This window comes from Periophthalmus magnuspinnatus, chromosome 14 (genome assembly GCF_009829125.3).
Source record: "Periophthalmus magnuspinnatus isolate fPerMag1 chromosome 14, fPerMag1.2.pri, whole genome shotgun sequence".
Taxonomy (NCBI): Eukaryota; Metazoa; Chordata; class Actinopteri; order Gobiiformes; family Gobiidae; genus Periophthalmus; species Periophthalmus magnuspinnatus.
In genome coordinates this window covers 14974126-14998369 of record NC_047139.1, presented here as the reverse complement: position 1 = coordinate 14998369, position 24244 = coordinate 14974126, and the positions used below count along the sequence as shown (strand labels likewise).

Here is a 24244-nt window from a genome sequence, read left to right as displayed (position 1 = left end):
AGTATTCTCTAGTGTTCCTAATACGTTTGGGCAATTTTAGTGCAAAGTGGATACACTGGCAGCTTTGTGTGTTCGAAATCAGTCAAAAATGAGTGTGTGCTGCCTCCACTGGCCACTGCAATTTCAAGTACTATGTGACATCATGCAGAACTGCCTTGATTGCAGCCAGGTGTTTCTGATTACAAACACCGGGTGGAGTTTGAAGTGTAGATACCTGTTAGATCAATCACACTGTTCCTTATACCTCCGGACCCCGCCCCCTCCTCTTCCCTCGATCTTTTCTTTAGTGCTCCAGTTAATGCCCCGTTTAGCAGCTCTGATTGAAATGTGGTTGTGGGCGGAGTTTAGGTTTTTAGCTCTAAGTTTATTCAGTACTCTTTCCACCACTGAAAAATAATAAGAGGAAGATCGATATCACTTTAAGGTTCTTTTATTCATGTACCATTTAACCGACATACCTTACACATTTCATAACACATCCACAGTGGAAGAAGTAAAAGTGCTCTTCCATATTTTTAAAGTCCATACACTTTCATTACATTCTTTCTGATCAGTTTAGTCCACAAACTCTCCTCATTACACAGCCAGGCAATAGCTAATTTAGCAGCCATTTTAACAGTGCACTATGTAACTTTTCTGGTAGACGGTCTGCCACCTGCTTTCCTCAATGTTATGTCTTGCATGTTCCACAGTATGGCATTAAAGGAACTGTATGTACCCTGCACTCTTAGTTTAAAAAAAAAAGGTATTACAATCATGACAACCTGGGTTGCCAGTGTCTTAACCTGCAGAGAGAGGAGAGAGGATGGAGGACACATACAGGTTTTCTTTCTCATTCTCAGTATGTAGACAGACCTTATGTGAAAGCTTAGGACCTCCAGAATTCACTCACTGGCTCATTCTGCTTTCTGACTGAACAATTGTCTTGTGAACCAAAACAACGGATTTTAACAAACAACTTGGCCATCATGTCCCAGTTCTTTGTAATTGAGAATAAATCAGCATTGCAATTGTCATCAGTAAAAGCTACATATATATATATATATATATATATATATATATATATATATATATATATATATATATATATATATATATATATATATATATATATATATATATATATATATATATATATATATATATATATATATATTCTAACCTATATTTTATTTTACATATTTGGGGACACAGATCGAGTTTATGAAATTTAAAATCAAAATTTTCCATACAGTTCCTTAAAATGTATCTTTCCCCAACAAAACAAGCGTGATGACAAATTATAAAAGCATAACAAATTATTTTGCTCTTCTACATAAAATTCCAAGCAAAGCAATTACATTACCATGGAAACAAGCAGGTGACGAACCCCAAGGGCCGTCCGGAGTTTAATTACGCAGACACATACATACACATTATTTAAAGTTATATAACATGAAATATCAATGTTATGGTGTTTAAACAAAAAGACAAGTTTATATATTGAATTTTAAAATAAAATCAAGTGCTTTATTCACACCTGATACAGGGTTATCACTTCTTCTCGTGAACAGCAGATGAGACAAAATCTGTATTAAACCAGGTCTAAACCAGGCCAACCAAATTTGATGCTAAACAAAAAAAGCAAAAATAAAATAACATTTCATTTAAATAAAAAATAAAAAATAAATTAAGCCCACCTAGGATAGACTGAGAACCACCGTCCCCATTAAAAGTCCTGTACCTTATTTTTTTTTCTGTGTATTTGAGCAAAATTTGTTTTACCCCAGAACATATATATAGTATAAGCAATCCTTAGAGTGCAAGCTTTGTATCCTACAAGAATCAAAAACATGTTTGCATGCTAGTTGTTATTAGCTTTAAAGTGATGTCAAAACCATAGACATCATAGACACAAAATTCTCTGCCTGTTGTTCAAACTTGATCACTTGGCTAGCCCACGCTATCCGGAGTTAAGTCAAATCAAACAGCCTCTTGATTATTCATAATATGAGACTTTTGTGGGCTTATACTATAAGAAAAAATGCAGCATGAGCATTGAACATTGTGTTTATGTCTATGAGCAAAACTCTGTAACTCTGCTTATAAACTCATTGTGCTGAATAATTAGGATGTTCGGAATGCATAAGGTAAGTGAAGGATAACTTTGGACCTCTGCAAACTTTTTAAAATGAAAAAAATCTTTTTTTTACGTTTTAAAGACAGTAAAAATCAGGTACAGCACCTTTAATGTCCGAGTTACCATAGCCTAAGCCAGTTTAAGCATTGAAGTACATTGAAGTACATGTATCAGGGTTGTGAAGAGGCTGTTGAGTCAGGTGTGCTACAGAGTGTTGAGGTCACACAGTGGGCAGGGCTACAGCAGCAGGATGCAGTCACTCAAAGACCTTGAGGTGGTTGTACAGGGACTGCACATATGTAAAGACACACATGGGGTCAGGTTTGTCCCCCATGTCGAGCATGTCCTCCACCTCGATCAGACGCAGACAGTCCGCCTGCTTCCTAAGGACAATAACAGGCTCAGGTTAACCATGGTGTACGGTGCATACAATTCTACACTGCAAAATCTATTGTTGGAAGCAGTTGTCTTCATGCAGTCCCAGGTTGATTTCCCATAGAGAATAACTGCGCCAGTCACAATGAAACTTTATTGGAGTTTCAGAGATTGTGGATTATTTTACCAATAAAATTGCGGTAAAGAATTGGTTATAAAATACCCAGGTATTTTTAATATTATTCCTATGGTTTCTATCCCATGCGATAACCTGTGGGAAATATGTTCGCACTACTCACTCCTATACAGAGCAGTGGGTTCTTATCTGTTTTAGGGTGGTATGTTGTCAATATATTCTGATTCAACTGTATGTATATAGATGTCCTTTTTTCTAATCATGTGATTGGTAACTGGTCACATGGCTCCTATAAATAAAGTCACACCTGTTGTTTGCACACCAGCCCTGATGAAGACTCTGAAGTAGTCAAAATGCCCTGGTGTGATCACATTGTGGATTAAAGTTATGCACTGGGATGTACACATAATCAAGGGTAAAGGAACGTCTGAGACTTTTACCAGATTTACAAAGCTACAGATTGATGAGAGAAGTGAATTTTTGCAGCTAAATGGACTAGCAGCTAATCATGTCATGCATGAATTAAGCTACAAAGGTATTTTTATTATTATAATTATTTAAATTGTTTAACCATTGTATCATAATTATTCAAGCATTAGTATTAGTCTATTAATTTGACCAGAGAGGGAGAGTAGTTTAAAGAGAAACCATCCCAAATGCTTTTTGCTAACTGTTCATTTGCTTAAGATTAACTGACTGCTTAGAAATGATAAATGTAGAAAATAAAATCACAAAGTTGTTTTTTTGTGTGTTTATGACATCGACACGAGTGATTTAGCTGCTAATAGGCTACAACATCTGCAAATTAGTTAGAGCATCATAAATTTCACATCATTTAAACTGTCAATATCAGTAAAAGTTATAGGTACTTGGCTTCATAATGAAGTCTATTTTTCACAAACAGCTCCAGGGACCCTTTTTGATGATATAAGATGGTTAAAAATAAACCAGATGTCCAGATATTGCAGATTAGCCATTTGATACAAAATCACACCCATGCCAGTTCAAATTTCACATTAAAATGAGATGCCAGTACTGTAGGATGGTGTGTTCTTACTCTGCGGTGGAGAAGGCTAGCTGCAGATTGTGCTTGCGGTTGGCTGGTTTCAGAGCGTTGTAGTCAAACTCCAGGGGGAAAAAGGAGTGCACCAGAGCACAAAACGCCATGCCATCACTCCAGCTTGATGAGAAGTTCTGGATGTCTATGTTCTGCACAGAAAGTACCAAGTGTGAGCCTCTTACGCTGTTGTCAGTATTACACTATTGTGATCTGTTCGGTTATCACTGTAGCATATATTGCTGGAGTTCAGATAACATCACATATTATCACATATTATATATGTGTGTGTATATATATATATATATATATATATATATATATATATATATATATATATATATATAATATGTGATAATATGTGATGTTATCTGAACTCCACACTCCACACTGAACTGACACTCACTTCTCATCATTCTCAGTATTTCAGCCATGCCTCATATAAAAGCTCACTGAGCTGCAGAGGCTGCACTAGCACTGATTAATAACTGGCTGCAGGTGCTGGGGTTTAGGTAGTGACCATTCAAATCAGAGAGAGTCATTTTAGGTATAAACCAACTGGATTTCAGCACTGAAACTGGCAACAAAATTCATTCTACTTTCTGATTGGATAATCGTCTTGAACCAAGATGCCAAATTGTAACACAAACAACTTGACCATCTTGTTTTATTTTTGTTTGTTTGTTTTTTTTAAATTAAGAATCAGTCAATGTTACAATTGTTATCAGTAAAAGCTTTTGATTTGAACATGTTTACTTCATATCTGGGGACACAGTTAGGTCATTAGGTTTATGAAATTTCAAAACAAAATCTTACATATGGTTCTTTTAATTCAGATAGAGGCAGCTAAAATAAATATTGGTGCCTTATGTTTTATTTACCAATGTGTTCTGCAAGCTAATTGTTATTATTTATACACAAAATTGTCAAAAACTATTCTGGAATAGTTTTTTGATGTTCGGTTAAACTAAGGGTAAAATAAATATCCATATGCAATTTTACATTATACATCATTTGACTTCATAAAAGTGGCATTTTAAAAGTGATTTCCCACCTGGTAGCCGATGGTTTTGGAGCGACACCACTCCAGAAGGATCTGTTTGATGCCACTGGCACTGGACATGCCAAAGCTCTGTGAGCGCTTCAGTTTGGGTTTGCCGTCCTTTGGCCTGTCGCACAGAGGGACCACAGTTGGACAGTTGCTAAACAGCACATGTTCACATGCTTTAGTTGACTGCAGCCCTACACACACACACACACACACACCCACACACACACACCCCCCCCACAACCCCCCCCCCCCACCCCCCCCCCCCCACCCCCCCCACACACACATACACACGCACACCCACACACTTTTTTTTTAATTCCTCAACTTACTTTAATATAAATATATATGCATGGATTATGCATTACTATCACTTTCCTATGTTTTGTTAAGTTTAGTTGGAACATCTATGAATATGATTTGTTACTCCTATATTTATCTGTCTTGCATTGAATAAAACAAAAAAAAAAAACTACAGAAGATGCAGATCAGGAGCGGCTCACTTGATGGGCTCAGAGTTCATCCTCTCAAACATGGCACGTTTCGCCTGGGCTCCGTCAGACCGAGGAAGGCTCTGGGTCTTCAGCAGGTTCTGTTTCATCTCAACACCACCAGACTTTGGGCTCTTCCTATAGATACAACATCAAGCCAGATTTTCAAATGTGAACAAAAGTGTTATCCCTCATTGTTACTGGTTCCTGGTACCAGGCTGAGATTGGCTGACAATCTCAGCCTGGTACCTTTGTCTATAACACTGGTCAACACTAAATTTATTGTCTAAGATTTTTTAGCTGATTTAGGATAATTTTGATGTGCTGAATCCAAAAATCACATTGGTTTTGCTCAATCAGGTCAACGTTCTGAACTAAGCTACATATTTGTTTTTGGACGATTTTGTTTACATGTATGAGTATTTTCACGTCATATGATGCAAAATTCTGTTATATTTCTCGCTAGAAAACTTATGACTAATTTTTTTTATATTACAAGTGAATGAAATGGCTTCGACTAGAAGATCTTGCAAAAATAAGCCTGACATATTCTGCTACATCTGTTCCTAACAGGAATCAAGTCACAAGTTTCATAAAGCGTGCTTACCATGCTTATTTTGGTATTAAACTTGGTGACCAAGATGAAGCTTGGGCGCCACACATGGCATGCAAGTCATGCACCGAGTATCTGCGTCAGTGGACTAAAGGCAAGAAGAGTTGTCTGAAGTTTGGAATTCCCATGGTTTGGAGGGAGCCGACATCAATAGCTACTTCTGGGCTATTGATGTGACTGGGATCAACAGAAAGAACCGAAGCAGCCTCAAGTATCCTGACCATGAATCAGCACGTCGTCCTGTAGCTCACTGTGATGAAATTCCAGTACCTGTCTTTGTAGAAGTTCCTGACATCAGTGACAAAGATTCCTCCAGTGTGGTTTTAATGATGATGCTCCACATCCTTTTTCCCAAAAGGAGCTAAATGTTCAGGTTTCCTGAGAATCTGGGATCACTGAGTGATGAGCAGGTGGAGAGATTCCATCAGGACATAAAAGAGATGGAGACCAGGTATCAGGGACGCTGGGATGCAGTCATGATGGCTGATTACTGTTGGACTCTGAAGAGAGACATCCCTGCTGTTGAGCATTCAAGGGGTTCATAAAAACAGATGTTCATGTCCTGAATTTTGCACAATGATAACGTAACGCTCCAATTTACATGTACTTACCTTTATCAATTAACATAACGTAACATTTAATTAATATATTCTGTTAGAAAACTATTTTTTATCTCCTAAAACATTTTTTGGATGAGAAATATTAAAGAAAATCAACTGATAATGTCACAAAATTGTAATCAATTTAGTCAGAAGATCGGATTTTTCAAAATCAAATTAGCATAAAAACCTGACTTGACTGAGAAAAATGGATATCATTTTTGGATTCAGCGGTGCTAAAAGGTCCTAATTCAGTTGAAAAAACACAGACAACTTTCAAAAATGTTTTTTTGTAACCCAGTGTGATCATTCCCCAAGATATTCATATAAATGTACTCTCGCTGTTTTAGCCTTAACCCTTTACCCATGTGCCTCAGCCATCCCCTCTCCTCTTCTCTAAATATGACCCGTGTAAGATTTTAATTTTAAACATGACTTAACTGCATCCTCAGATATGAGGTAGACATGTTCAAATCAAATATAGCTTTTACTGACAACAGTAAAAGTTACAAAAACACTGGATGTAGCAGTTGTTATAATGTAGTGTTTTGGTTCTCAAGATGATTCTCCAACCAGAAAGCATCTGAAATGATCTGAATAGTCATTAGCCTAACCCCATAACCTGCAGCCAATCATTAATAAGTGATAGTGCAGCCTCTGCAGCTCAGTGATTGAATTCTGGAGGTTTTGAGCTTTCACATGAGGAATGGCCTGTCCATACTGTATACTGAGAATGAGGAAAACTTGTATGTGCCTTCTGCAGGTTCTGCAGGTTCTGCAGGTTCTACAGGTTCTACAGGTTCTGCAGGTTCTGCAGGTTCTGCAGGTTCTGCAGGTTCTGCAGGTTAAGGAACTGGCTACCCAAGTTCACTTGTGATTGTAGTACCTAATGATACATTCAGAGAGTGTGAAAAATTGCATCAATTGGCTCTGCACGCCTTAATATTTAAAGAGCCCATATTACACTATTTTCTGATCCATGTTATAATGTTGTTTCCTCATCACAAACATACCTGGACTTGTGTTTTTTTTTTTCATTCACACATGTTTAACATACAAACCATGCATATTTAGGCTGAGTCTGAGACTCTCAAACAGAAAATACTCCACTTTGTGATGTAATGCAGTAATACAGGAAGTGCTCCACTGTGTTTTAAAACTTCATACACCTCCACTATAATCACTTGGATGGGCACTGGAATTGTCAGTCTCTACTGAACAAGTGAAAAGGTAGCTGTTACCTTGAAAATTATCACTACATGACATCACAAGATGGAACAAAGCACTTTGAGCGTTGGAGATGTAGACAAACTAATGACAAAGTATTACTCAAACATCTGTGACTGAAACAAAACATAACTCCAGGTATGCTTTTGAGGAAGTAATTATAATATGTATTAAAGCTCTGTGTAATATAAGACCTTTGTGTAATATAAGATCTTTAAGGGCAGAAGCTTGAAACACATTGATGTGCAGCAAATTTCATCCAACTGGCTTCTTCAGTTCTGGTCAGATTGCTCGTGGACAATGTCTTATATCTATCTAAAGGGAGGAGCTAACTGCACTGAAACTAACACACCTGTTGTTTACAGTTTCTGCATTTGAGTCATATTTCGCATAATCATTCAAGCCCCTAATAGGTGCTCTTACACTTTAACAAACTGGCTATCACTGTTGGTTTCCTTGTTTTGATTTAGGTCTGAGGATGGAGTTATAAATAGCAAATAGATGATGTTTAAGCCCCCCATTCCTGTTCAAAGATGGATTGTCTTTCCTAACAAAAATGCCTCTTTAACTTCCCTCTCAAACCATTTTTTTCTTTGCTTTGAGATGGAGATGTACGAAAGATCGGGGCTCGGGCTGCTAGTCATTTACAAGAATAAAGTTGGGCACCCCACCTTTAACAAATCCATCCTCCTCTCCCTCACATCACTGATACCTCTATCTGCCTGCCTAAGCACCAGTTTATCCATTCCATTAAGTATTGAATCTCACTCTATGCTTTCTTTAAGTTGGAGATAAAATCACTCACTTGTCCAGGCTGGGAGAGAAGCCAGATTTGATGATGGACTTGGAAGGTAGGAGTTTTTCTGTGGGGAGTCATGGGGTTAGATGGAAACAGCAAACAAAAGCAGAGGGCAGGTGCTGACAGGGCCGTACCTGTCGGCTGGGGGAAGCTCACACTCCTCTTCAGAACTGGACTGGGTGTCTTCAAGACTGGAGCTGGGACAAACAGCACACAGATTTAGATTAGAGAGTGAGTACAGTGGCAAAACTTTTCTCAAATTCTTCATTGAAACGAATTGTATTCCCACTTAACCAGAAGTGCCACTACAAAGAAAGGGCGGTTTAGTAGCATTTAGAGACAGAATTGAGCGGGGCGAAATAAGGTCAGTATTGCATGTTTTTATTTGAGTGCTTTTATTCTGAAACTGTATTTACTGTGTGTGTGCTTTGTGGTTTCATGTCCTGTATTTAAGATTGCCTACACCTTGTGGACCCGTTTAACCAATCAGAGAAAGACTGGTATTTTAAAAGGAGGGCATTTTACACTGAAGGAACAGAAAAAAGTTGGGAGAGTTTAGCATGATGTTAGGCTGCTGTTGCTGGACGTGTAGACACTCTCCTGGCTTTCCCCTCTTGTTTTTACAATGGCTGCTTTATTTTAGTTTTGTTTTTTTTTGCATTGGGCCCAGTTGTTTTATCATATTATTTTATTTGAGCAATTTTTATTTATTTTATTTTTTATTTTTTAATTGTTCCTTGGCTTTCTTTTTACCCTTTGTAGCAAGAGATCCTAGTAATTTATAATCACGTTGAAATTTGGCTTTTCTTCTTTTTTGGAACTGAAGAGGTGTCTTCGATGAGCAGCAAATAGACTTCACTCCTACAATTTGTTTGTCTAGTTGACAGATTTCACATTTTCCTTTTACTATAACTTGATTAAGGGGAAAAAAATACTTTAACTTTAATTAAAAGCATAAAAATTAAAACTATTCAAATTTTAATTAAAGTCTATGTGATTGTTTTTTAGTTTGTGGTGTTGTAATATTTATTATGCTATAAAATTTGCATTTGCATTAGCACTGGCACAAACATCGTGGTTCCTAATGAATACAATTTGAACAGTGATGTCAAACTTAGTCCACACAGACTTACTGCGTTTGAAGGGGTACTCCCCAGGTCTGACAGGGGTGTCCTGGAGCGAGGACAGGCAGGAGGAGCGGGGGGTGGAGGCAGGAGATGGAGCAGGGTCAGGCTCACTGGCTTTACTCACAGCAGATAGGGCAGTGTGGGCCTTAGCTTCACTCACCTCTGACACAAACACATAATGCACATATCATGAGTACACTGCAGGCCTATATACTGCACAAATACCATTATTTGCTGATACAGTTTGTTCTGTATCAGTTACCTGTTTTACATGGAGGCTCTGCTCTCCGTAGGGCTGGAGACTCTGCAGCTAGGTGTGTGTGGTCACTTTTGGCTGGGCTGGACTCAGGGCTGCTCTTGGTCAGTGCGGTCAGGGGGGAATGGGCCAGAGGGTCGGGGTTCGAGCGCCCCTGCTCCTGGGATGGCTGTGGGGCAGCCTCCTTCTGTTGACAAGTGCCTGGGACAACATGAGACAATAGCAGTGCTAAATACATTTGTTGTATATATATATATATATATATATATATATATATATATATATATATATATATATATATATATATATATATATATACATTTTTTTTTTTTTTTTGAGTGATTAGTGCATGTTTGAGCAAGCTTTAATTGCTAATTTTCAAGATGACATTTTGATGATCGATTCCCATTTTCACTGCCACAGGTGCATGCTCACTGTGACGTACTTACTTTGCTTTCCAGTTTTAATTGTTGATAAATGTAAGATTCAGCCGTGTCCCGTAGTCATTTTGGTTCAAATGTAAAAAGGGGGAGGCTCAAGTGATGTGCAGCTATCCATCGGAAATACCGACAACTGCATGACTCTTTGCTGTGATGACGTTCATGGTCAGCTCCCTTTGGGCACTGCAGTTTTCTAACGCAGAAGTCAGCGGACTTGACTCATAGACAGTATATATAAATGGACATACTAGGCCACTATCCACTGTTTTCCAAATAGGAAGTCAGCATAGCCACCACTGTGAGCCTCATCATTTGCTCTACATTGTCCTGGTGTTTTTATTTAGCTATTCTGTCCCTAAATTAAGATATGAACATTAATAACAGACCAATAGGGTAATAACCACCATAACTGCTAGCCTCAGTGAGCTTTTTTTGGCTGGAGTTGAACTTTATGGGTGACGTTACACTCCATTTCTATTATACAGCCTATAGTGTCAGTGCTAATACTTTTGGGTTATAATAAATATTAAAATAACACCACAAACCATAATAATCTACATATAAAAACAATTAGGTAGTTACTTTATGTTTTTACTTGGTTGTTTGTTTAATTTTTTTCCATTTTAATAAAAGTTAGCATTAGCTAGCGAGCTAGCCAGGGTGCTGCTCTGCACTGAGCCTAATGAAAATACTGCACATCACATCAGGTTTGTCAAGATGTACAGCCTTGTATCATGCTTTTGTATATTTATAGAGAATGTGGGAGCATGAATGATGTGACATAGGCTAGGATTTTCTAGAAAACCAGAATAATGCTCTGCTGCCTTACCTGGGGTCAGTGGTGAGCTGATTGGGCCAGGGTCTGGGCCAGGTTCTGGGCTGGTTTTAGTCATGGCTGTGAGAGGAAGGTGAGGTCTGGTCACAAGGATGGACTCTTCCTCATCTAAAAACATAAAAACATTCATATAGCAATTAAAAACAAATACTTTGTTGCTATGTTTTGTTAAAGTTTTATGAACAATATGATGAAGGAAGATGATATTCTGCATTCCTCAGACTTTTTCAACTAGTTTTGGACACTTAAACCTGGTTATTTGGTTATTTACCTGGTTTTTGTTTGAGTCTTATGACAAAGTAGGTTTGTAGTCACTTTGCCCTACTATTTTATTTGCCACTTTTAAGGAAAAAAGGTATTACAAATCACAACTGACCCTGTGTTGCCAGTGCCTTAACCTGCAGATAGAGGACACATACAAGTTTTTCTCATTGTCAGTATATGGACAAGCCATGCCTCATGTGAAAGCTCAGAACCACTCGCAAATAGATTCCTGCAATATTTGTGAGCTCACAAACTTGGGAAAATTCATCTTGACATGCTCCCGCTGTACACGCTCCCCACAGTGCACAGACCAATGGCAAAGCAGGAATGAGGTTTGTGTGAAAACCAAAGATCAAGTGCCCAAGCAAACCAAAAAAAAAATGGCAACGCTGACAAACTTCAGCCTATATTAGGGAAAATTCAGATCATTTAGTTTGGGAAAAAATATTAATAAATGTGGAGAACTTGATTCAAAATGCTACACTTATCAGTCTGTCATGAGCCAGGTCAGCAGACGCTGCACTAGCACTGATTCATGATTGGCTGCAGGTGATGAAATTTAGGTAGTGACTATTCAGATCAGAGAGGGTCCTTTTGTTTAAACCACATGGACTTCAGCATTGAAACTGGCAACCCAAATGAGAGACTCATGTCTCTCATTTCATGTCTCTTGCTCATGTCCTGGTTAAATAAAGGATATTAATAAAAATGAAGCTCATTCTGATTTCTGATTAGATAATTGACAAAAAAAAAAAACTAAATTACAATATAAAGAACTTGTCCATCATGTCTAATATTTTTGTAACTAAGAATAAATCATTATAATTGTTACCAGATCATATAATAATAATAATAATAATAATAATAATAATAATAATAATAATAATAATAATAATAATAATAATAATAATAATAATAATAATAATAATAATTGATATGAACATGTTTACTGATAGGTCATGTTTATGACATTTAAAATAAAAATCTTTAGTTCTTTAATAATTTCATTTTCTTAATTTGCTATATCCACCTAAACATCTTATAATCCCAGGTTCTGTTTTATTTAGTGGGTTAGGAAGTGACATGACTTATTTTCTGTTAAACAAGGTTAACAGTTTATGTTATAACAGTAACGTTATTTGGCATTCACAACTTTAGTCTTTTTGAATAACACAGAAAAGTTAATCAGACTAACTAAAATATATATTTTTTTTTTACAACTAATAAAGTTAAATTTGTCTTGTCCCAGTAAAAGCAGCTCTTAGGGTCCAAATAAGTCCACTGTTAGCATGCTAGTTGTGCTAGCACATTAGCAGTGACATGACCAAACCTCTCCGCTCTAGCCCCTGAAAGTTTTGAGATGAGCTTTTAAACTCATCATGGAGCATGGTTAGAATGCTCAGAATACATTAAGAAAGTGAGGATTCAGTTTCTGTTTTTAAAACTGTAAAAACTAATAAAAGGGTACACAGCCTTGAAAAAATGGTTAACCACCACCACATGTAGTTTTGTTTAATATTACAGGAACTTTAAAGCTGCGTTTCCTAATTTTCTATCCACGAAAGGAGGATGTACTTTAGTTTAATTATTTGATTAAACAATCATACAAACCCTAAGCACAGTTAATATTCACATGCATGTGCATGGCTTTAGAACTATGTTTTTCATGCAGCAACATTAGACAGGGCAGCTTGCATTACTTCCAGGATTTTGGTGGATTTAATATTTTATTAGTAGCTACAGCATACAGTGGTCTTATTTTGTCACAAAGTGCTGGTTTTAAAATATATTATAATGGGGGAAACACTATTTACTCGTTCAAAAGACTAAAGTTGGGTTCAACAGCTTTAACAGGAGCCACACAGCAGTGACAATGGTACAGTACCTGGCCCTGTCCCATTCTGTTGTCCAGTCGTGGGGGCACTCTTCTCTCTTTTCACATCTGACCCCTGCAGAATTGAAATCAGAATGACTTTTATTGGTCCCCAAGGGGGAATTCTTTTCATTAAAGACATGCAGACGACTAGCAGAAGGATAGAATATGCAGCCAGTCAGCTGAAAAATAGACAGTCGACCAGTAGATGAGTAGAAGACGCAGGCAATGAATGCTCTTATTTAATAATCTGCCTATTAAAAAATCTCATAGTCATTCATAGTAGAGGTGAAAAGTTGTCGATGCCAATGATAACAGGTGTGCAGTATGTGGAAGTATCAATAATACAGTGAATGTGAGGATAATCTGTGGATATCAAGAAGTGGCATTGAACAAAAGCTGGATCAGAAAAACATGCAAGTGAAACTGAGCAGTACGTGTGTTTTATATGAAACATAACATAAGATGAATAAGTCACTTTAGTAGTGTTCACATGTCCCAGGTTTAGTAGAGCTCGTTCCTATGCTGTTCACTGCACACCGCGTCTCTGCAGTGACAGCTGTGCCCCCCTCCCCCGTCTTTACTCCCCGCTCACACTCAGGCTATTTTAGAGTTTGCAATCAGGGTCTTTGCAAGAGTTTCCGCTGCACTCTGCTTACATCCCAATATAACCCCAAATGGATGCTTTGGAAATCTGCAATCACCTAAGTATATCATGGGCCTGATGATTGGCCTTTGGCTTTCCACACAGAGCTGTGCACTAGAGCTCTTAGAGCATGTCAGTCAGCCAGCTGTCAGGGCGGGATTAGCACATGGTCATCTGTGGCCTCTGTGGCCCCTGTGTGGGCCCTCAGAGGTGTGAGCTGCAGGCGACCCTGATAAACCTGTAAACCTTTGTCTGGGGCCATATTCCAGACAGTTGTTAGAAACAGAAAGCAAACATAGAAATCACAGGCTGCCCACAGTGTGCCTGGGTAAAAACAGTTTAGCTGTGAATTATAGTGATAACCTCAAAACAATCATGAAGATTTGACAAATGAGAAAGTGTCTACCTAAAGACATCAAGACACACACTGAGCTGTGTACTAGAGTAGTGACTATTCAGATCAAAGACAATCATTTTAGGTTTAAACTGTATTTGAATGCTGATAATTAGATTCAGAGAGGACAAAGCAGATTTATTTTGAACTTAAGTGCTGTGGGTGGGTGGGGAGTCCTTGCCTCAAGTGGAGAAGTTTAAGTATTTTAGGATCTTTTTCATGAGTGAGGAAAGGATGGAGCATGAGATTGACAGGCGGATTGGTGCAGCATCTGCAGTGATGCGGTCACCGTATCAGTCCGGTGTGGTAAAGAAGGAGCTGAGTTGAAAGGCAAAGCTCGATTTATTGGTCAATCTACCCTTCCTACCCTCACCTATGGCCATGAGCTCTGGGTAATGACCGAAAGGACAAGATCGTGGATACAAGCAGCTGAAATGGGTTTCCTCAGCAGGGTGACTGGGCACTCCCTTAGGGATAGGGTGAGGAGCTCGGTCACATGGGAGGAGCTTGGAGTAGAGCGGCTGCTCCTCCACATTAAGAGGAGCCAGCTGAGGTGGCTCAGGCATCTATTCAGGATGCCTCCTGGATGCCTCCTTCGGGAAGTTCCAGGCATGTCCCACCAGGAGGGGGACCTGGGGAAGACCCAGGACACACTGGAGGGACTATGTCTCTCAGCTGGTCTGAGAATGCCTTCGGGTCCCACCAGAGGATCTGGAGAACGTGTCTGGGGTGAGGGAAGTCTGGGAATCCTGCTTAGACTGCCCCATGACCTGGCCCCGGATAAGCGGAAGAAAATGAATGGATGGTGCTGCTTATACAATACAAAGACAATTTTAGCTAAAATACATAGAATAAAATTAGGTACAGGTTCTCCAGGGCTTTTTACGGTCTTAAGGTACCAATGCCTCACATAGGAACAGTGTAAGAACTGCTTAAATCAGTGATAGTGTTCATAATACTTTTTCGACGAGTACCTGGGTGTCAGTCTTTTTAACTTTAGAACCTATAGCCTTGGTGCGTATAGCCTGAGAACATATAGCCTGAGAGCATATGGCCTGAGAATGTATAGCCTTAGAGAGCATATAGCCTTAGAGCGTATAGCCATAGCGAGTATATTGCCTTAGAGAACATATTGCCTTAGAGCGTATAGCCCTTGAGCAGTTTGTAAGTAAACAAAATACAAGGCAAACCTGCTAGTGAGGGGATGAAAAGTGAGGTTTGTGCTGCTACTGTTTTTATTCAGAAGCACACTACAACTAACTTCAGAATTCATCTGCAAATGATAAAGGCCTTAATGTGATAAAGGCCTACCCCCAGGAACACTGGTGTATAGCCTTAGAAACCAAATAGCCTTAGAGCACGTATAGTTTGAGACCATACAGCCTTAGAGCCTTATAAGTTTTAAGCTTTTAAGTGTACACCTGAGAATGTATAGCCTGAGAGCATAAAGCCTTAGAGAGAATATAATCTTAGAGAGCGATTAGCTTTAGAGAGCATACAGCCTGAGAGCTCATAGCCTTAGAGCATAGGTGTCAAACTCTGGCCCGCGGGCCAAATTTGGCCCGCAGTGTAATTATATTTGGCCCGCAAGGCAATTTCAAATTAATATTAGAGCTGGCCCACCGGTATTATACGGTGGCCGGTATTATACGGTGAAACGCTGAAGTCCAAATTTGATGCTGTTGGGGCCGCACAGTTACCACAGTTCATCCCTGACACGACGCCTCAGCTCCGCACCGAAGTTGCTCAATTGCTCTCCATGTTTGGTAGCACTTACCTATGTGAGCAACATTTCTCCGCAATGAAGATGACGAAAACGTCTCACAGGAGACGTCTAACTGATGAACACCTTTGTTCAATAATGAAGGTTTCTTCAGCTCAAACCCTGAGCCCCGACACTGATGAATTGGCATCCAAGAAAAGATGCCAGGTATCTGGCTTGGGTGCATCAGAGTAGATCAGTGTGTCACAAAATGAGCAGTAAATACATTTTCTATGCACTTTTTCTTGCTACTCCAAGGCCTGAATGGTTTATTTATTCATAGTTGTTATGTTATTTTATTTTGAAATTTATTAGCCTACGTAAGAAGCTAATTTTCACATTTAACTCAGAAGGCTGCAAACAGAAATGATTCAATTTTTATTTAAATCTTATTTAATATGCCATTGATATGTTTTATTATTATTATTATTATTATTATTACTACTATTATTAGTAGTAGTATTATTAGCAACTCGATTTTGCATGCCTGCACTTTAAAGTTATATAAGCCTTGCTTGTTCAATATTCATTGTTAAATCAAAACTTGTTTGGTTCCATATTAAAAGGTTCATTTGTTCAATCTTGGCCCGCGGCTTTGTTCAATTTAAAATTTTGGCCTACTGTGTATTTGAGTTTGACACCCCTGTTCTAGAACATGAGGCTTCTAGATCACCGGTCACCACGGTGATGGGGCGATGACATCACTCAAACATGATGTCACGGTGTGACACCTGTGGAAGGTGGTAAGTGAAGTTCCCGCACATCTCAGGCTCATTTCGAGAGTTGAACTCAACCGTGTGGGTGCATTTTTACAGTCTGTCGTCAAAACTTGAATTTCACTGTCTTTTTGGTCCGTTTGTCACTGTGTCTTATCAGACAAAACAAACAAGCATTATGGACGCTATTGCACCAACAAAGGGTGTTTACAAGCCAATTAAGGTAGATAAAGTTGTAGATATGTGTTTGTGTGTGTGTGTCTGTATATTTGAAACTTAATATTTTGAAATATTAAACTGTATTCCAGTACTGTAGTTGTCTAATTACATTTCTTTCTGGCCATGTTTTAGGAGCTGTTTGGGACAGAACTATATCACTCTGCCTTGCAGTCCTGTTGGTACGTGCCTGCTTATGAAACCGATGTAAGTACCACTTTATTTATTTTTTATAAATGTTTGAGAATATAACTGTAACACGGTTTGTTTTTCCTTTTGTGACTCAGATGGCACTGGTCGTGGAGCTATTTCGGCTGAAGAGTTTGGGCCAGATGTCCCGAGCAGTCACCACGGGGCACATGGTCAGGGCACTGCTGGAGCGGCAAAGGAGGTTCAGCCATGTACAGTGAGTGACAAGCTGTTTACCAGTGTAATATTTCTTAACATGTTACATGTACAAGGCAAACTGAATTTGTGTATGCTTTCAGACAATGGCACCTTGAGTTAGAGGCAGCTCAGGACAGCGACAAACCTCTTCTGAATGTGGTAAATAATCATATTTTATATGTGTATTCAGTCTGTTTCTGTTGTACACATTACTTTTATGCATGCCCTTATTTTTGTGCACTAACCCTTTGTCTCCTCATTGTTTCAGGCCTGGGATGTCATCATTCGCCTTAAAGTTTACAATGTTGTGCTTGAGGCAGCAAGATTGGTGATTTCACCAAAAAACATCCCAGAGACCTTCAGGTGAGTCTCTCAATGAACAGAATTAATTACCGTTGATTATCTGCAAAACTAACTAGGACTTTTTTTTTTTTTTTTTTACAAAAGGCACCCAAAACTGTTGCAAATCGCAGAGAGGTTTGCGAACTTGCTGTCCCAGAATGTAGAGGACATGCCCCGTCTGCTCCAGCCCAGGGAGGTGGTCCTGGAGGTGATCCCTCAACTGATCTTCAGCCTGTTTAGGCCTCCTGTGGATGCTCCATATATTAATATGCCACCAAGAGAGATGAACTCTCTGGCCATTGGAATGGCCCAGTCTGTCCTGGACAGACTTGAAAAATCTGACATTTCCATGGTCCAGCAGTGCTACTATTATCATCGTTTTCCAGATCAAATGGTCCAGAACATCATGGAAAAAATCTTTCAGATGTTTCCAGGACAAAAACTTTTTCAACATCTGAGCTCCTGTTCAAAAAGTCTGCTTCGGGCCATCACCACTGCCACAGCAGACGAAATCTGTCAGCTGTTTCCTCAAATACTTACTGAGGAGCTTCCAAACTCCACTGGAGACCAGGAGTCACCTGCTCTCCTTTTATCTGAGCACCTCAACAGTGAACTCCCTAAGGAACACTCAGAGGAGCCGCAGAAGCAACCTGCTGAGACAGTCCCTAAAATTGATGCATTAGAGACTTCTGACACAGTGAAGCCTGATGCAGTACAGACTCTTAATGCAGTAGAGAGTCCTGATATGGTTGAGCCTCAAGCAGAAGAGACTCGTGATATAGTGGAGGCTCTTTATACTGTGGAGACTTCTGTTACAGTAGAGTCTCCTGACACAGTGGAGCTTCATACAGTGGAGCCTCCTGACACAGCGGAGCCTCCTGTCACAGCAAAGCCTCATGCAGCAGAGCCTCATGCAGCAGAGCCTCCTGACACAGCGGAGCCTCATGACACAGCAGAGCCTCATGACACAGCGGAGCCTCCTGTCACAGCGGAGCCTCCTGTCACAGCAGAGCCTCATGCAGCAGAGCCTCATGCAGCAGAGCCTCCTGACACAGCGGAGCCTCATGACACAGCAGAGCCTCATGACACAGAGGAGCCTCCTGTCACAGCAGAGCCTCATGCAGCAGAGCCTCATGCAGCAGAGCCTCATGCAGCAGAGCCTCATGCAGCAGAGCCTCATGCAGCGGAGCCTCCTGTCACAGCGGAGCCTCATGCAGCGGAGCCTCATGCAGCAGAGCCTCATGCAGCGGAGCCTCCTGTCACAGCGGAGCCTCATGACACAGCAGAGCCTCATGACACAGAGGAGCCTCCTGTCACAGCAGAGCCTCATGCAGCAGAGCCTCATGCAGCAGAGCCTCATGCAGCAGAGCCTCATGCAGCAGAGCCTCATGCAGCAGAGCCTCATGCAGCAGAGCCTCATGCAGCAGAGCCTCATGCAGCGGAGCCTCCTGTCACAGCGGAGCCTCATGCAGCGGAGCCTCATGCAGCAGAGCCTTATGCAGCAGAGCCTCATGCAGCGGAGCCTACTGACACAGCGGAGCCTCCTGACACAGCGGAGCCTCATGCAGCGGAGCCTACTGACACAGCAGAGCCTACTGACACAGCGGAGCCTCATGCAGCGGAGCCTCATGCAGCGGAGCCTCATGCAGCGGAGCCTCATGCAGCGGAGCCTCATGCAGCGGAGCCTCATGCAGCGGAGCCAGTACAGACTTCTGATACGATGGAGCCTCGTGCAGTGGAGCCTTCTGATACAGTGGACACAATAGAGACTCTTGACACAATAGAGACTCTTCATACATTAGAGCCTGGAGTCCATACAGAGCCCCTGCCTCCCAGATCTAGGGGTAGATCTGCCATCTCCCGCTTCACCCGGTGGATTCGAAAATTCTTTTCCAGGAGGAAGACTAAGACACATTCACCTTGATTCATTCAATAAAAACTACAGCACATTGCAGTTTGAAGTCAGTTATTGTGTTCTATATGGTCCCAGAAAGTCTTATGCCCACATTCTTGTCCGCCATTGGGTAATTTATTGGTTTGAACTACTATGATATTGTTGTAGTCTTATTCAAAATCTGGATTACCCCTAATGGTGGTTAAAATTTCATTGATTCTGTATACTTCTATATAATAAATAATAAATGTTATACACTGGTTAAATGTAGTTTTACAACAGTTAAACAATCTAACGTTAACTTGCAAACATTCAAGGGCATCTTGTGACGTTCAGAGGACCCACACAAAGCCTTGAGGCACACCGTTTTCAATAATTTTTTTGGTACTTCTATAAAATATATAGCCATTAGTGCTCACTGTGTGGGTGAACTGCAGAGTACAATAACTTGTGTTTGTGTTATGGCTTATTTGAAACATACATGCAGACAGACAGTTGCCTCTATGGCATTGAACAATACCAGCAAAAGTGCACATGATATGTTCCAATATTAAAAAACACAGCTACTGTATATTTACCTTTAAGTTTGAGACATTGGGAGTTTCTGCTGAGTTTATTTTTATCCATGTGTTTGATGAACATCAATGGGACAGATGTATTTTTTAATTAGTCACTTTATTGCATAGGTGTCAAACTCTGGCCCGCGGGCCAAATTTGGCCCACAGTGTAATTATATTTGGCCCGCAAGGCAATTTCGAATTAATATTAGAGCTGGCCCACCGGTATTATACGGTGGCAGGGCTGTAACACCGCAGTCACCGCTTATATTACAAATCCCATAATGCTCTGCTGTTGTTTTGGCGCATCAGTTAGGACAGAGGCAGACTAACCTCCAAATGGAGCTGATTGAACTCCAGTGTGATGAAACGCTGAAGTCAAAATTTGATGCTGTTGGGGCCGCACAGTTACCACAGTTCATCCCTGACACGATGCCTCAGCTCCGCACCGAAGTTGCTCAATTGCTCTCCATGTTTGGTAGCACTTACCTATGTGAGCAACTTTTCTCCTCAATGAAGATGACAAAAACGTCTCACAGGAGACGTCTAACTGATGAACACCTTTGTTCAATAATGAAGGTTTCTTCAGCTCAAACCCTGAGCCCCGACACTGATGAATTGGCATCCAAGAAAAGATGCCAGGTATCTGGCTTGGACGCATCAGAGTAGATCAGTGTGTCACAAAATGAGCAGTAAATACATTTTCTATGCACTTTTTCTTGCTACTCCAAGGCCTGAATGGTTTATTTATTCATAGTTGTTATGTTATTTTATTTTGAAATGTATTAGCCTACGTAAGAAGCTAATTTTCACATTTAACTCAGAAGGCTGCAAACAGAAAGGATTCAATTTTTATTTAAATCTTATTTAATATGCCATTGATATGTTTTATTATTATTATTATTATTATTACTACTATTATTAGTAGTAGTATTATTAGCAACTCGATTTTGCATGCCTGCACTTTAAAGTTATATAAGCCTTGCTTGTTCAATATTCATTGTTAAATCAAAACTTGTTTGGTTCCATATTAAAAGGTTAATTTGTTCAATCTTGGCCCGCGGCTTTGTTCAATTAAAAATTTTGGCCTACTGTGTATTTGAGTTTGACACCCCTGCCTTAGAAGGTGAGAGGTTGTTTCCCGCACATCTGGTTTGGCAAGGGGCAACGAGGCACAATAGCTGTCAATCAAACCTGTTGCTAATTGCTAGAGGGAGCTGACCTCAGGAAAAGAGGGAACCTGATTGTAGGCCTGACACAATAACACATTTTGAAGCATATTGCTCCAGAGATATTGTGGTAAATCTGACTCAATAGCAGAAAAGTAAGATCATTTCAGTAAACCATTTTTAAAATAAACAGCATCATTAAAAGGCCTGAGCTGCAACAGATAAATAGCAGAAAGAATCAATAATTAGCCACTGAAGTCACTTATTCAATTTTCTACAGCTCAAATTCATTTTTATTACAACAAAAATAGCCCTAAATACCCCATTTTTGCAAAGACATTGTACACACGACAAATTTTGAGCCCTAATTTTCAAATATCTAACAATAAGTCAATATAATTATTATTGCGAAAGGTCAACCTGATTGCTCTGTTATTAATGTTCATATCTTATTTATGGACTAAATAGTGAGATAAAAACACCAGGATGGTGTAGAACAGGTTAAAATTAACAGTTCAGAAGAAAGTGAACTGGAACCATTTTGCACTCATGTTTGTTTCCTACTTGGAGCGTTGCAGCTAGTGGGCTAGCTATGTCCATGTAATAAAGCTTTGGTGTAGCCTTAGAGCATATAGACTCAAGTTTGGATTTCTACATGTAGCTTCCGCACAGAAATTAGTAGAGGAAACATTGGCAGTATTTATCGTTTGTGCTGCCCATTCAGCTGCACATACTTGAATTTGAAAGTAGCTACTTTGGAATCCCACTCATTTCCACGTCGACTGTCCGCATAGTTACAGATTTTCCTGAGACGCTAACACGGAAAATCAGGTCAGTGAAGATGACTCAAAAAAATACGAAACTTGGCCGTGCAGACCCTCGTGTACGCATGTCAAGCATAAATCAAGCTTTAGTGTGCATAGTCTGACAGTGTAGAACCTGGCAGAGTCGGCCCTGGCAGCAAACCCTGGGAGAGATGCTGGTGTCTGTCAGGTGTGAGTGATGGCCTCTGATGCTTCAGAGCTGCAGTGATGTCACGGCACATGAATGCAGACTGCTCCACTGCTCCGTTGTGACAGACCAGCTGCTGGGCCCACTCACACAGAGCCACAGGCAAAACGCAAAGCAACTTTCCATCAGGAGATTTCAGAAGGGCTTGGCTGGGTTTCTTATTATGGGCTGCACAAGTATTAATAACCAGGCTTCAGAGTCGGGCTCATTACGTCATGGAGAAGATCAGTGCAAAGCAGGTCTACTGTTCACCCAGATCACAGCTGTCACTGCAGCAAACTGCACAGTGCTCCAATGGGACCTACTTCATAGATGCGTTTGTGCTTTCTTATAAATAGCATTCTTTTGTTTGACTTATGTAACAGTAGCAGAGGTAAGGAAGGATAGACAGCAGCGTCTCACAGCTCTGAGATAAAAATACTCTTGGCCTTTGGAGGGCCTGCCGTTTTAAGTGGGGCTCACGAGGGCTCAGGGGGCTGCCTGTGCGATAATACTGATGACAGATCCAAGCAAACGCATTAGTGTCACAATCAAACAGAATGCAGTGCTTAATGACACGCGCACACTGCATGCACCCTCCAGCATGTCTGAATGTGGCAGGCTAAAAGCAGCCTGGCTCAGTTCCATGCCCCACATACTGCACATTATTCTCATCCCTTGATTTGAAATGGTAGACACAATGCTATGGTAGGGTAAGCTTCTTGAATGAGCACCACTGTACCCAAAGATCAACTAAGGATCCTAGTGCATAAACATGATGTTCCATTTCTGTAATATGGCCATAACAACCAAGAGTTACCACAGTTAGCAACCAAGTTTGTACTGTGTTGTGTTCAGGTATGTGCTGCCACACGCTGCTATAGTGTGAGTGCCTTGTTTACTGTAAGTGTGATCATTCATGTTGGGTCGCTGTCTCATTGAAACTAATGTGCCGGTAGAGCATTAAGCATTAGTCATGTGTAACCCACTGCTGCTGGCATTTATGTGACTGCATTGGCATGTCAGAGAAGAATGGCACTCACATTGATGTCGCCGTGTCTCCTGGTCCTCCATGGAGGAGGTGCAGAGCTGTTAGGAGCACATCCAGGAGCCATGCTGGTTCCTGGGCTATCAGAGGCTGTGGTTCCGGGGTCACTTTTCTCTTCTGTCCCTGCGTGTCCATTGTGTGAGTGCAGATCTGTGTTCAGGTCTGCCTTCAGCCTAGTCAGACCCTCCACCAGGCGGCTCAGAGCCTCCAGTTTGGCCCGGAGCTGCTGGTTCTCCTCCTGGAGCCTGGACACGGCCTCAGCCAGTGGGGCCTGGGACATGTACATGTTCTCCATCCTCTGCTCCATTCTCTGTTTGAACGCACTCACATCCACATGAACCTCCCGCACAGCAGCCTGTAAGGTGGACTCAAAGTGGACCAGAGCCTGGCTCACTGCTGGGTCCCGTGGGGCCTCCATGGTCTGGTCCATGGGTGCCACTCGTGTTCTCTGCTGGTAAGGCTCTGCAGCTCCTCAGAGGACCTGCTTTAGAGATCCACAGTGTAACAAAGTCTGTCAGCGGAACTCTTACACACTCGCAGCAGCCCCTCTGCTCAGACTCTCTGAGGTAAGTGTAGCTGAGCTGTAGAGCACAGGTCGTGACTGTGGCTGGTTGCTGTATTTCGGGACATAAAGGAGGTGGCAAAGGTCAAACAGGAGGCGGGGCCAGGCCTGATCAAGTGTTTTTATCGCTGTATGCAGCTGCTGGAGAGCTGTGACAGGGACATACTTCAGCTCAAATTTGTCCTTGTTCTGAACCATTTTCAGCTCATTCTTTTAACTAGTTGTTACTTTACCTGTACTTGAATTGTGCATTTATTCACAATAACACCATATACATATTTATGACTCTTTAGTACGAACTT

At 40.6% G+C, this 24244-nt stretch overlaps 1 protein-coding gene across 1 annotated transcript; it reads right to left on the bottom strand.

The window, feature by feature from the left end:
• Window positions 1-1276: 1276 nt before the first annotated feature.
• LOC129456821 (smoothelin-like protein 2) lies at window positions 1277-23972 on the bottom strand. The gene is made up of 11 exons (XM_055226973.1): window positions 23376-23972; window positions 13272-13335; window positions 11117-11230; window positions 9854-10048; window positions 9598-9753; window positions 8599-8661; window positions 8471-8528; window positions 5239-5364; window positions 4742-4856; window positions 3688-3839; window positions 1277-2502 (listed from the first exon to the last, which is right to left on the bottom strand). Exons 1-11 carry the CDS (start codon window positions 23808-23810, stop codon window positions 2376-2378), a joined length of 1605 nt encoding a protein of 534 aa, XP_055082948.1. The 5' UTR covers window positions 23811-23972; the 3' UTR covers window positions 1277-2375.
• Between the last annotated feature and the right edge of the window lie 272 nt (window positions 23973-24244).

Coding starts and splice junctions, on each gene's coding strand:
- LOC129456821 (XM_055226973.1), bottom strand. CDS start 23,810: ATGGACCAGACCATGGAGGCCCCACGGGACCCAGCAGTGAGCCAGGCT. Junction 8,529..8,598: donor GAGCTTCCCCCAGCCGACAG/GTACGGCCCTGT, acceptor GACTCCCCACAG/AAAAACTCCTACCTTCCAAG. Junction 5,365..8,470: donor TTCTCTCCCAGCCTGGACAA/GTGAGTGATTTT, acceptor TTGTATCTATAG/GAAGAGCCCAAAGTCTGGTG.